The sequence below is a fragment of the Monopterus albus genome, unplaced genomic scaffold, assembly GCF_001952655.1.
Source record: "Monopterus albus unplaced genomic scaffold, M_albus_1.0 scaffold31.1, whole genome shotgun sequence".
NCBI lineage: Eukaryota > Metazoa > Chordata > Actinopteri > Synbranchiformes > Synbranchidae > Monopterus > Monopterus albus.
The window spans coordinates 3,554,689-3,566,630 of record NW_018127911.1 but is presented as its reverse complement, the minus strand read 5'-3'; the positions used below and the strand labels follow the sequence as shown (position 1 = coordinate 3,566,630).

The 11,942-nt window shown below is 39.3% G+C and overlaps 1 protein-coding gene across 2 annotated transcripts in view; it reads left to right on the top strand.

Annotated features, from left to right (window-relative positions):
* Positions 1-1,708: 1,708 nt before the first annotated feature.
* Positions 1,709-11,942, top strand: part of mcoln2 (mucolipin TRP cation channel 2) — a 12,675-nt gene continuing 2,441 nt past the window's right edge. For both annotated transcript variants that reach the window (XM_020596718.1, XM_020596717.1), the window contains exons 1-13: positions 1,709-1,881; positions 2,985-3,135; positions 3,474-3,647; positions 3,785-3,941; positions 4,487-4,565; positions 4,643-4,739; positions 4,983-5,082; positions 5,725-5,837; positions 6,478-6,627; positions 7,180-7,281; positions 7,816-7,938; positions 9,912-10,118; positions 10,638-10,768. In XM_020596718.1, coding sequence (XP_020452374.1) covers positions 1,838-1,881; positions 2,985-3,135; positions 3,474-3,647; positions 3,785-3,941; positions 4,487-4,565; positions 4,643-4,739; positions 4,983-5,082; positions 5,725-5,837; positions 6,478-6,627; positions 7,180-7,281; positions 7,816-7,938; positions 9,912-10,118; positions 10,638-10,768 — 1,628 coding nt within the window. In that variant the 5' untranslated portion in view covers positions 1,709-1,837. The remainder of the gene's footprint in view (positions 1,882-2,984; positions 3,136-3,473; positions 3,648-3,784; positions 3,942-4,486; positions 4,566-4,642; positions 4,740-4,982; positions 5,083-5,724; positions 5,838-6,477; positions 6,628-7,179; positions 7,282-7,815; positions 7,939-9,911; positions 10,119-10,637; positions 10,769-11,942) is intronic.

Sequence of the window (11,942 nt, the reverse complement as noted above, 5' to 3'; positions counted from 1 at the left end):
TTTGTGTGGCTTTTTGCAGTGATAAAGTTTTTTTTTTTTTTTGGCTCATTATGGCAAACAGGTTCGCCACCCCTGGTATAGTGTATGTGCTGTATACTGTATATGTATTTGTCTTGTCATTGTTGGGTTCTGGCTTACAGTATGAAGTGCTTCACAGATTTGGTTATGGTAAAATTATACCCACAGTTCAATTAGATGAAATCTTAAAAAAAAACAAGGGGGTTGATTTTGAGATATCAGTCTCCTCTTAGAGGAAATGTGGTCCCAGTTTTTAATCAATTAGTCCTAAACAGATGTTAGGGAAAACCCTAAGGAGGGTTTTTGTTTGTTAAATTTGACCTGGGACTTTAGTATGCCTTTTAGTATTACTTTGGGAGAAGTGTTTATATGCCTTTCAAAGAAAATGTTGATTTCCATGTTGGAAAATATATGAACAATAAAATTAAGAAATACATTTTATGACCATTAAAGAAAAATTTAATTTTTTTTTTACTTTTGATTAAGTTTTTGTGGAATTCGCACACAACAGAACACATGAACATCAGCGGCCGGTCAGGGTCGCCACAGTATTTACACCTCCTGACAAATCACACAAGTGTTCCCTTTCCCGTTATAGTATGAAATGTCAGTCGGTGCCATTTATAGGGACTCAAATTAGTAATCTGCTTCTTCTCTAGTGTTATTTTATTTACACCATTGACATATTACATATGATGTAATTTGTAAATATCTCGCAGTTTGGTATATGGATGTATTGCTGTTAAAAGACATTTTTTATTGATGTATGTCAGCATTTGTGTGTAATATATTTCCGAACCCCCTCTCTGCAGGACCTGGAAGCCTTAGCTGGCACAAGGCCTCCTCTATCTCACGGACACGCATTGAAACTGTCGGACTTTTCAGGAGACATGTCCAACACCAGCAGAGTAGACAGCTTCTGCATCATCAAAGCAGCAAGATCAGCGTTGAACTGTAAAGGCATCAACAACCCTTTAAAGGCAGCCCAGTGTGGAACCACCACCAGTGCTGCCAACTAGCTTTATGCTGCTGCTGTGTATACTCAGCTATGTCTGCCTTTCCTTGAGAGAAGTCACCAATACTGTTGAGTGTTTTTTGCTGCATTGGGTTTCCTCTGAAGTGTCTGCTCTTTCTGACTTTATGTCTTTTAGTATTACTTTGGGAAAAGTGTTTATATGCCTTTTAAAGAAAATGTTGATTTCCATGTATATGAACAATAAAATTAAGAAATACATTTTATGACCATTAAAGAAAGTTATCAGGGTTAAGTTGCTGTCCCTTAACAGTGCTTTCCTTAAGCTTTCACTGTTGATGCCACACACTATCCTGTCACAGATTAACTCATCAGTCAATTCTCCAAAATGGCATGCTTTTGCCTTAATCCTGAGATCACTGATAAATGATTCAATAGTCTCACCTTGTTTCTGGTTTCTGGAGTGAAACTTGTGTCTCTCCATGGTTTTGTTTTGTCGAGGATTGCAAATTTCACGAAACTTTAACTTTTGAGTCAGTTTTTGTAGAAATGGGTTGGTGCAGTCATTCTCATGTAACGTCAAAAACAAGAAGAACAGCTGAATTATAGTATTTTGAGATTTTTACCGTGAAGCCCTGTACATCCTCTCACAGACCCCGGAAGGACCTCCGACCGTAGATTGTACACCTGCGCGGCGCCTGAAACTCGCTTCCTGATTGGCTGAAGGGAAGCTACATGGTCCCAGAGAACAGCCAGCTGAAGATTCTCCTGTCCGCGCTAGATGCTTCTGTCAACTTGTCACTGGCCGCACGGCAGAAACTGGTGTGTCCATGTGGCTGAGCGAACATGGAGTTGTTTGTTCGATATATGGACAGGAGCAATTCGATCAGGTAAGTGTTTGTTATGACTAGTGTTCAGAACTAGCTCAAGGGCATGTTTGCGACATTTGTGGTAACCGCTGTGAAAGTTATTTTTCTGAAATATAAATGGTAAATATAGGCATATGTCGGGTATTGAGTCGATAAATGAACCAAAAACGTATCTCCGAAACCTAAATGTCTGACGTTCAAACAGCGGTCCCTTATTACCTAGCACCCAGGTGTCTAACACTAACTGGGGTCAGTGTACCCAGGCTCGAACTGTGGCTTTGTTTGGTGTCTGCTGCGCTTTCTAGAACTGCTAGATAATCGTGTTTCGGACTTTTTACTTTGTCCGTTTGTTTTTCACTTCATTTTAACAATGTTTTCACTTCATTTTGTCCTGAAAGATTTTCTGGTTTTAATGCTGTTTGTTTTTCTTTGCCTATGTAGAGCACTTTGAATTTCTTCAGTATGAAATGTGCTATATAAATAAGCCTGCCTTGCCTAAAGCGTGTAACGTTAGTTTATCGACAAAACAAACAACCCTGACAATGAGTTCCAGGCACTAATTTCTGGTTTTAATGCCGTTTGTTTTTCTTTGCCTATGTAGAGCACTTTGAATTTCTTCAGTATGAAATGTGCTATATAAATAAGCCTGCCTTGCCTAAAGCGTGTAACGTTAGTTTATCGACAAAACAAACAACCCTGACAGTGAATTCCAGGCACAATAACAAGTATGAGGAGACATACTGCTGGGAAGATTACTGAAAGTACACTCCCTGAGCTGACCTTGGACTTGATACCAGACAGCACCACGAGTGTAGGCAGTGTGATCGTTCTTCCTGTGAGAGATGACTAATCTGGTGTATTGCACTGAGAGACACAGCTGTTGCTCAAGCAGCTGACTGAGAGACACAGCTGTTGCTCAAGCAACTGCCTTCTTTCACTTCTGTTTTTTATCATGTGCCCTGTATTGTAGTTGTTGCAGTAAAATGCACTGTAACCTGGGGCTGCTTTTCATAAGAATCATCATCACAAATCTACAGTAAATGTCAAATTTGGGCTCCGGCCACACAGGCTGTTGTTTTTCATTTGTGTCTCAGCTCTGGCATGATGTTGCTCTTTTGCTTCAGCTCTGTGACAACTCAAGATGTGAAAGAAGAGAGTCTGAGAGATGACCTGAGGTATTACTTCATGAACCCATGTGAGAAGTACAGAGCCCGACGACATATACCCTGGAAACTGGGAGTGCAGATTCTGAAAATCGTCATGATCACTACCCAAGTACGTGCAGTAGGTTTAACATGCATAGGGTAATAAGAATGCAGCGAAACAGAGAGGTCCTTGAAGAAAACCTGATGACATGGGACTGGGACCATGGTTGATCTTTCAGCACAGCAGTAACCTAAAGCAATACCTATTTCCACTCGACAATTACTGATGGTCGAGACACTGCTGTAGTGGCTGGATAGGCAGGGGAAGTTTGACTGTCCTTGAATGACCCAGCTCTAAAAAATATTGCAAGTGTAATTTCTAGTTCTAGAAACAAGAATGCATGTGCTTTTAGCTCCACCTGTGATCATTACTGTAAAAATTGATTAAAATATGAATTTTCTTTGTAGCTCATCCTATTCGGCCTCAACAACCAGCTGGTGGCCTTCTATAAGGAGGAGAACACCATGGCCCTGAAAAACCTTTTCCTGAAGGGCTACAAGGGCGTCGATGAGGATGACTATAGTGTTGCTGTCTACACCCAACATGATGTTTATGACAGTCTGTTTTACGTCCTGGATCAGGCAAGTTCTCAGCTGGGGAGTCAGATTTTCTTGCTTTCTTAACTTATTTAATATTTATCAGGCATTGTGTTTGCAGTGTTTTACCTGAGCTTTCTGATATTTACAGTACAGCCAGTTGGGACAGCTCTCTGTAGGAGTACAGCCAGTTGGGACAGCTCTCTGTGGGTGCTGTTGCTTACGCTGAGGATGGAGATGGCAAGCTGCTGCCTGTCAGCATCTGTAAAGAATACTACAAGAAAGGCATCAAGGAGTCCTCAGATGAGGTTTATAATATAGATGCCCAGCTGGAGAGAAGTGAGAGATTAGTCTGAAATGATCACCTGCAAGAAATTAAATTATTAACTGACTTGCATTTTACAGATGTTAACATTTAAGTGCTTAGTTGTGTGTTTTTTTTGTTTTTGTTTTTTTGTTTTTTTCCCTTCCAATTTTGAACGACTAATTTGTGGTATATGAACTTTATCTACTGTATAGTTACTGTAGGTGTCTGATTACAGCTGCCAACAGGTGAACCAAAAAAAAAAAAAAAGGCGGCCGGGGGGAGACAGTTTGAACACATGATGGCTGTGCAAAATTAGTCCCAGTGTGCACTAAATGGTTCACCCAGCAGTGCATGTGGATTTCAGGCACTTGCTAACCATCATTTACAGCTGTAGAGCCACTCAACAATAATTTTCCCTCTGATAAAATGCACAGCATTGCATTGTGGAATTGCTAGTAGACAAAATAGTGTACAAGGCATGTACACAGTTTTTGCATTCCATTGTGGAATTTTTCAGTCCGCTATTTAGTGGATGGATTGCACTTTAGTTATTTTCTCACACTCTGTTCCTTCTCAGTTTGTATGTCACATGATCCTAAGACTGCAAACCAGTGGAGAGCCCACAATTCATCGTTTTTTGATTTGGAGTTTTACAGGTATCAAGTGCAAATTGAAGTTTTCCTAATGCACATCAAAATCACCTCTTTGAACCACCTTCCACTTCTGTTTTCAGGCTCATTGACATCAAAATAACCTTCCAGCTGAAGGGAATCAACCTACAGACGGTGCATTCACGGGAGCTGCCTGACTGCTACTCGTTCTACGTCACTGTATGGTTCAGCTGTTTGCAGTCATTCTAACACTGATACTTTCCATTGTTGAGAGATGTAGTGCAATGTTGAGACTGTTCGCACTTTGATTATACATATCAGTTTCAAGCATTAAGACCACAAATGAAGAAAAAAATCCTAATATAAACTGCACTACTGTTGAAACATGCTCGCACAGCATTTGCCGATAAAACCTTTTTTTCATTGTTTTACTAATCTATTTTCCTTTGGCCTTGTCCTTAGATAACATTTGACCACCAGTGTCACAGTGGAAAGGTGAAAATATTCCTCGACATAGATACTCAGAGCAGTGCGTGCAAAGACTGGAAGATATCTGGGACAGGTAGAGTAAAGTTGTCTTCTCTAATGAAGGAATTTGATAAGAAATCATTAAAAATAAAATGGAGGCAAAACAGGTCAGGGAACATTTTGTCTTGGGCTGAAGTACCAGAAAGCACCTCCATGAGGGAGTGAGATTGAATTGGCAGTAGAATCTGTTTGTCGTCATTTAAAATTGAAAACTTCCACACTCTTATGTTGCTGATTCTTCGATGCAGTGATCTGTCATTTATTTTATGCACTGCCTATCAGTGATGGAAGACATTAAATAAAATGAGCAATACTGCAGTGTAAAAGTACTGTTACAGTAAAAGTCCTGCATTTCTGGGATAGACTGACGTGTCCAGGGTCTGTGCCTAATGTCATCTTAAATACTCTATTTTGTTCTATTGATCTGATCCAGAAACGTGACTAAAATTATCTGATAAATGTACTGCAGTTAAAAATAATTTGCCTCTAAAATGTAGTGAAGTCAAAGTATAAAGTAGCAGAAAATGAAAATACTCAAAGTACAGATACTTCATGGCCTGGGAAGTGTCGACTGTTTGAGGCGTTTCTTGCTGATAACTTGTATTACCAGTAATGTATGTGAGTGTTATGTTGGAGATAAACCCATCACACACAGACTTGCACTTTCTCATTGCAGCTCAGAAGAACACACACTATCTTCTGGTGTTTGACGTCTTCGTCATTCTGGTTTGCCTCACATCAGCTGTGCTGTGCACCCGCTCCCTCGTACTGGCTGTCAGGTTACTCCAGGTCAGCTGTTCAGCCTCTCCTCACACTGTACAACATGTTGTTTTTGTGTGTGTGTGTGTGTCTTGGTTCTCCTCATTTCAATCTTCTTTGAGTTTACTTTTTGGTGTAATCAAGCAAGCAAAATTTATTTACATAGCACATTTCTAAACCTAAGTTACAAGGTACTTTACAGTAAAACAGAAAAGAAAATAAATCACGCATACACAAAATATTAAAAGCAAAAGGAGTTTTAAGGAGTGATCAAAAAAAACAGTCATGTTAGGAGCAGATCTAATATCTCATGGCAGACTAATCCACAGTATAGGAGTCTGTACTGCAAAAGGTCGGTCTCCCCAGTGTTTTAGTCTGGACCTTTGTACATCCAGGAACAACAGATTGGAAGTGTCTTCTGGAGCATAAAAATGTACAACATCAGAGATGGTGTATATTTGGTTTTCTGTTTTTGTTCATTTTCCTCCAACTAAATGTCACTGTAAGCACAACTCATCTAACTTTCCATCATCATAAATTAAATGTCATCCTTAGCACTTGCAGTTCGTACATATAATTTCAGAATTGTTTATAATTTACATTGTAATATGATATTGTGTGGATGATTTTGAATTTACATTGTTTAGTTTTTTTTCTTTTTTTTTTTCAGAGATTCTCTCGATTCCTCAGTGAGAACTACAGTCGTAGAGTGTGTGAGGACGATCAAAGGGAGTTCCTGAACGGCTGGTATCTGCTGGTCATTGTCAGTGACCTCTTGGCCATAGTTGGATCCATCCTAAAAATGGAAATACAAGCAAAGGTAAAATAAATAGCTTTTTCATCTAAAGTTACAGTTATCATCTGTTGAAAGGTAACTTCTGTCCAAACCTGGCTTATACTATTGAATGGTTGATGTCACAGGTCTATGTAGAGTGTTATGTTTGTCGTTTTTTTTTTTTTTTTTTTTTTTGCAATTGGGGTATTAAATGATCAGTGATACAACTATAGATATCACCAGTTCAGGTTAAAAATGCAATTGAAGTAAGAGTTGTAAGTATCTTAGTAAAATGGCACTAATTTTATGGCATTACCTTGAGTTTAGATCTTGTTTTTAAATTGAGAAATAAAATTCAGGGAATAGTTGGTGAATTATCCCCTCAGTGTCTGGAACAGTTCAGTGCAAAGATGTTTATTTTAACCCGTCTGTCCTTTTTATAGTACCACGTTGACTGTTTTACAGAAGGATAAAATAAACTCGACCTTCATACACACACACACACACACACTGCCCCTGACGGAATGTAACTTGGACGTGCACTCCTTGAATAAGTGAGCACAGTGACATGTCTTTTTGTCTCTCTCTGCCTTGTAGAGTCTAACCAGTTATGATGTGTGCAGTATCTTCCTGGGAACGTCTACGTTAATGGTGTGGGTTGGTGTGATCAGGTACCTGGGATACTTCCAGAAATACAATGTGAGTCTGAGGTTTTTCTTTAGTTTTTTTCTTTCTCTCATTGTATATGAAACATTTTTCATCATTGCTCAGACTCATTATACATGGGCTCTGTACTGCATTTTTTTATTTATTTGATTTATTTATTTGTAGTTTTTTTGCAATTCTGGTTAGATTTCATTGGCTTTCTACATGTACTCTGCACAAAAACAAAGTTTAATCTAATGAGACCATTTTCTTGCCAGATAGTCGAAGGTGCTTTTGAGTGTCCAGTAAGCTTGTTTTATATTTAAATCTGAGCAACATAAACAACTGTGTGCAGAAAAGTCTAAGCCCTTGCATAGACTACAGTCTTCAGTTAAGTCAGTGCACAGTATAGGCAGTTGATAATGTGGCATTTTGATATTAACGTTTTGTGTGAAATTTAAGCTGCACAAATTCTGATTACAGGTTTGAAAATTATTATTATTATTTTTTACTCAATTTTACCCCTAATCAAATGTCTTTTTGTGATTATGGCTTAATAATTATTTGCCTGCATTGTTTCTGTGGTAGGTGTTAATTTTAACCATGAAAGCAGCATTCCCTAAAGTCCTGCGTTTCTGCTGCTGTGCCGGCATGATCTACCTTGGCTACACGTTCTGCGGCTGGATTGTACTGGGTCCGTACCATGAGAAGGTAACTGACACACTGCTTGGAGGGGAGTAGATGTAGTGGAAGCCTGGAGGTTAGAGAAGTGAGTTTATGATCGGACATGGTATGACTTCTAATGTCAAGGATGTTGGAAATTGGGGAACTGTCTTAAGTGACTTTGCTTCCGTTTGTCCTGGCAGAAATGCTGAGGTCACGAGAATGACTTTGTGTTGGGCAACTCCAGTATCTGGGGGTACATTTTGATGGAAGATGAGTTTAAAAAGTTACAATGAAGGCTCACTTGAATCAGTTAGCATAAATTAAGTGTGGGGATTCATTCAATATCAAATTTACTATTACTGCATACGAACTGTCTTCCTAATTACAAAATATAAATTTATCAAAATGAAAGTCTTGTTCTATACCAACTAATACAGGTGATTAATGTATAGGTATTGTATAGGTTTCATCAAAATTGTCTCCCACTTCACTTATAGCAATAAAAACCACTTTATCAGACTTGATCACATGTGTGTGTAACTGCATAAATGGCTTTGGACTTCCTTGTCTAGAAGAAATAGGAGTTCACTTGTAGCAATAAAAACCACTTTATCAGACTTGATCACATGTGTGTGTGTAACTGCATAAATGGCTTTGGACTTCCTTGTCTAGAAGAAATAGGAGTTCATTTTAGCGTTTAAGACACTGTAAACCTACAGTATAGCCACTAGGTGTCGGTCAACATCTGGCTTTGGTGACAGCAGCTCCCTAAGCTTTAGGCGACCAGATGTTAGAAACACATTCAGTCTGGTCTCTGTTTAGACCAGCCAAAAGGTGTTGTGTGTGTGTGTGTGTGTGTGTGTGTGTGTTTTGTTTTTGTTTAATATTGTTTGATTGTGAGATTGTTTAATAAGCAAAGAACAAAGGTTTTTGTGTGCTCTGAAAACAAATTCAACATACTTTAACTGCAGTTGGGGGACATTTGGGCTGGGAAGGACCACAGCGTTTTAAACTTGAATAGCCTTCATCTTAACTCCCTGGACAGCAAGTGCTATCAGGGAAAGAATATGACTGTGTTTAGCTGCCTTGCCTGATAGAATAAATTATTTACAGATGTCCGAGCAGCAGTAGGCGTCTAAACAAAGCAGAGCTCATACTGTAGACGAGGCAGATGTGAGATGGACCGTGATCAGTCATGTAATGTCTCTGACTGATTTGCCGTATGAAGTGTTACTATGACATTAATTGCTGTTTTTATCTGTATCCAACAGAAGTGAGAGTGAATTGACCTGCTGATTATGTCTGCAGTTGGCAGTAAAACAGGTTTTAGTTCCCTAAACGTGTCCAACCCTGTGTTCTACTGAGCCTCTGTCACGATATTTACAGTATGGTAGCTAGGGAGTCCCATGTAGTGTCCTGTCAGCCCTTCAAGGATCCTTTTGTGTATTTACGGGGAGGATAAACAAAGGATGTTGTAGGACTTGCTATCCCACATGTCTTAAAGTGCCTTGGATTGAAACTGTCGCTGGAGGATGTTGTTTTTAGATACTATCACATTAAAGGGATTTTTTGTTTTGTTTTGTTTCTTTTGCCATCAGACTCTTCCTCTTTGTTTGCCTTTGTGTTCATCAATTTTGACATTTCTCAAAATGTTTTACTTCAGCTTTTTTGTCTTGGAGTGCTTGTTTGATGTAGTGTTGGTTAGACAAAACAATTTACCACCACCCTGGGATACTCAATTGTGGTGAACATTTTAAATATAACAATTTGCAAATTAATTATAGACCTACTTCTGAAAAATTAAAGCTGTGTCCACTTGCTACCACTCGTCACAGTTGAACCAGAATTTTCTTTCTCCTTCATGTGAAAGTTTTAAGGGGCCCAAAAATGTTAATGTATCCAGTAATTTCATAAACAAAATTCAAATTGGAACTCAGGGTTGGAAGCTGCAGTATATCTCGTGCTTAGGTTTTGTATTACATATAGCATTTGTAATGTCTCCTGTTCACGTGTCCTAGTTCGAGGGCCTGAGTCGTGTGGCAGAGTGCTTGTTCTCCCTGTTGAACGGTGACGACATGTTCACCACCTTCGCCCAGCTGAAGGGCACAAACATGCTGGTGTGGCTCTTCAGCCGGGCGTACCTCTTCAGCTTCATCTCTCTGTTCATCTATATGGTGCTGTCGCTCTTCATCGCCCTCATCACAGATGCCTATGAAACCATCAAGGTACTCTTCCATTAGCTGAGTCAGAATGAAAGAAGAGCTGTGGCTCTCGGTGTATTCAGCCTTTAAGTCTTATTATGCCACAAAAGTAAGTTCATTAACAGAAAATCTGTGTGAAATATTTGATAGCGTTGTCCTCACTGACAGAGTTGTTCTCTTGGAAGAGCTATTATGAAGATGTCAGTGTCTGCTTAAATGCCACAAGAATCCCAAGCTAGCTGATGAACAGGAAGTTGAACAGGAAGTTGATTTGCAGTGTTTTTCCCAAGTAAAGATCCTCATTGCAAATGTGAAGAGTCCTTTTCTTTTCCATATATGGCTGTGAACTACAAATAAGAGAAATGTTGAAATTCCCCCATGTAAACACTATACTATTTTGGGTTTCCTAGTCTAAATTTATTCTTTATTAGCCACTGTGGAATAAGTGTCTCGCTCTCTCAAATCGACTATGAAAAATGTTATTAAAGAAGTTTTTTTTTTTTTTTAAATTGCTGTGTTCCTTTTTATATTTTTTATTAATAGAACTATCAGAAGGATGGATTCCCACTGACAGACCTGCGGAAGTTCCTCAGCGAAACAAAAGATTTTCCTGCTGTAGAAGAGAGAAGTCAGTCAGACTTTCGCACCAAAAACTCAGTCTTGTGCTGCCAAAGGTATGATAGTGTTCATAGTAAGTGTACACACATTCACCGACCTCGTTGGCCACTGATGGTTGTTTTGTAGGCTGTTGGAACTGTTTTACAGATGTGGTAAATGAATCATTCTGTCACCTCACATCAAAAACAAACATTTTAAATGTTGCAGTATCCACTTCTGATGTTGACAGGAAATTTGGTCGAGTTATCCTCTTGTGATAGTTCATGAAGCCACTGCAGGGCTCAAGTTTTTCTGTAAAATGGTTCTGTCATTTGGCTTTAATGGCATTTTTGTTGCTGTATGATTATTGCTATGGTATCTTTGCACTGCACTTAACGGAAATCAGTAGTCTTTGTTTGATGTGGCAGTATTGAATTATGGCATTCAGCCTTGTGCAAATGGCCCAGTTTTTCCTGTTGGCTCACATCAAAGGGCCCCCGCTGTTGATGTGAGAAGCATCCATCTTGTTAATCACGGATGCACCAGCTAAACAGTTTTAAGAACCACATCTATGAAACGGGTTTCACCGTATCAGAATATATGAGGTAATGAAGAATGTTACATTAACGTTTGTTTATCCATCAGTTCCTATACAAGGAACACGTGCAGTACCATTCTGGGTGTACAGGCCAGTCTGCATTGCTTACACATCAGTGCTATAGCACGATATTGTATGTCTATATGTCCCTGTTTTTTGCTCATTCTTTTTCTATGAGCCGATCTCTATCATCAGCAGCCAGCAGTGGAGTTTCCTCTACACTGTGGTTTGGCTCAGTGGTAATGTGGCCTGTGAGCAATGAAATTAGCGGTGGGAGCTATGCAGACACACCCAGTGACGAGCTGATTACAGAGAAACGGAGGCTGTACACTAGGAAGAACCCCCACACCCCAACAGTCGCCTCCCAAATAAGCCCCAGTCAACACTGGGACTTTGTCAGATTGAGCCAGAGACGTTTTGTTGAAGCATGGTGGTTAGTTGGAAAGAGTTATTTCACTTGATGGTGATGACTGAAAGTTTAATTCCAGCTGCCTTTAATGTGGTGTACAGTGAAGTCTAGTGTGTGTTTGTGTAGGTTTGTTTTATACACAACTTGTACGATATCATCTTTCTTCACTTTATCCTCCTCTTGTCATCAGAAGGCATTTTTGACAATTTTCCTAATATACCCAAGTCACAGATTTGATTTTTTT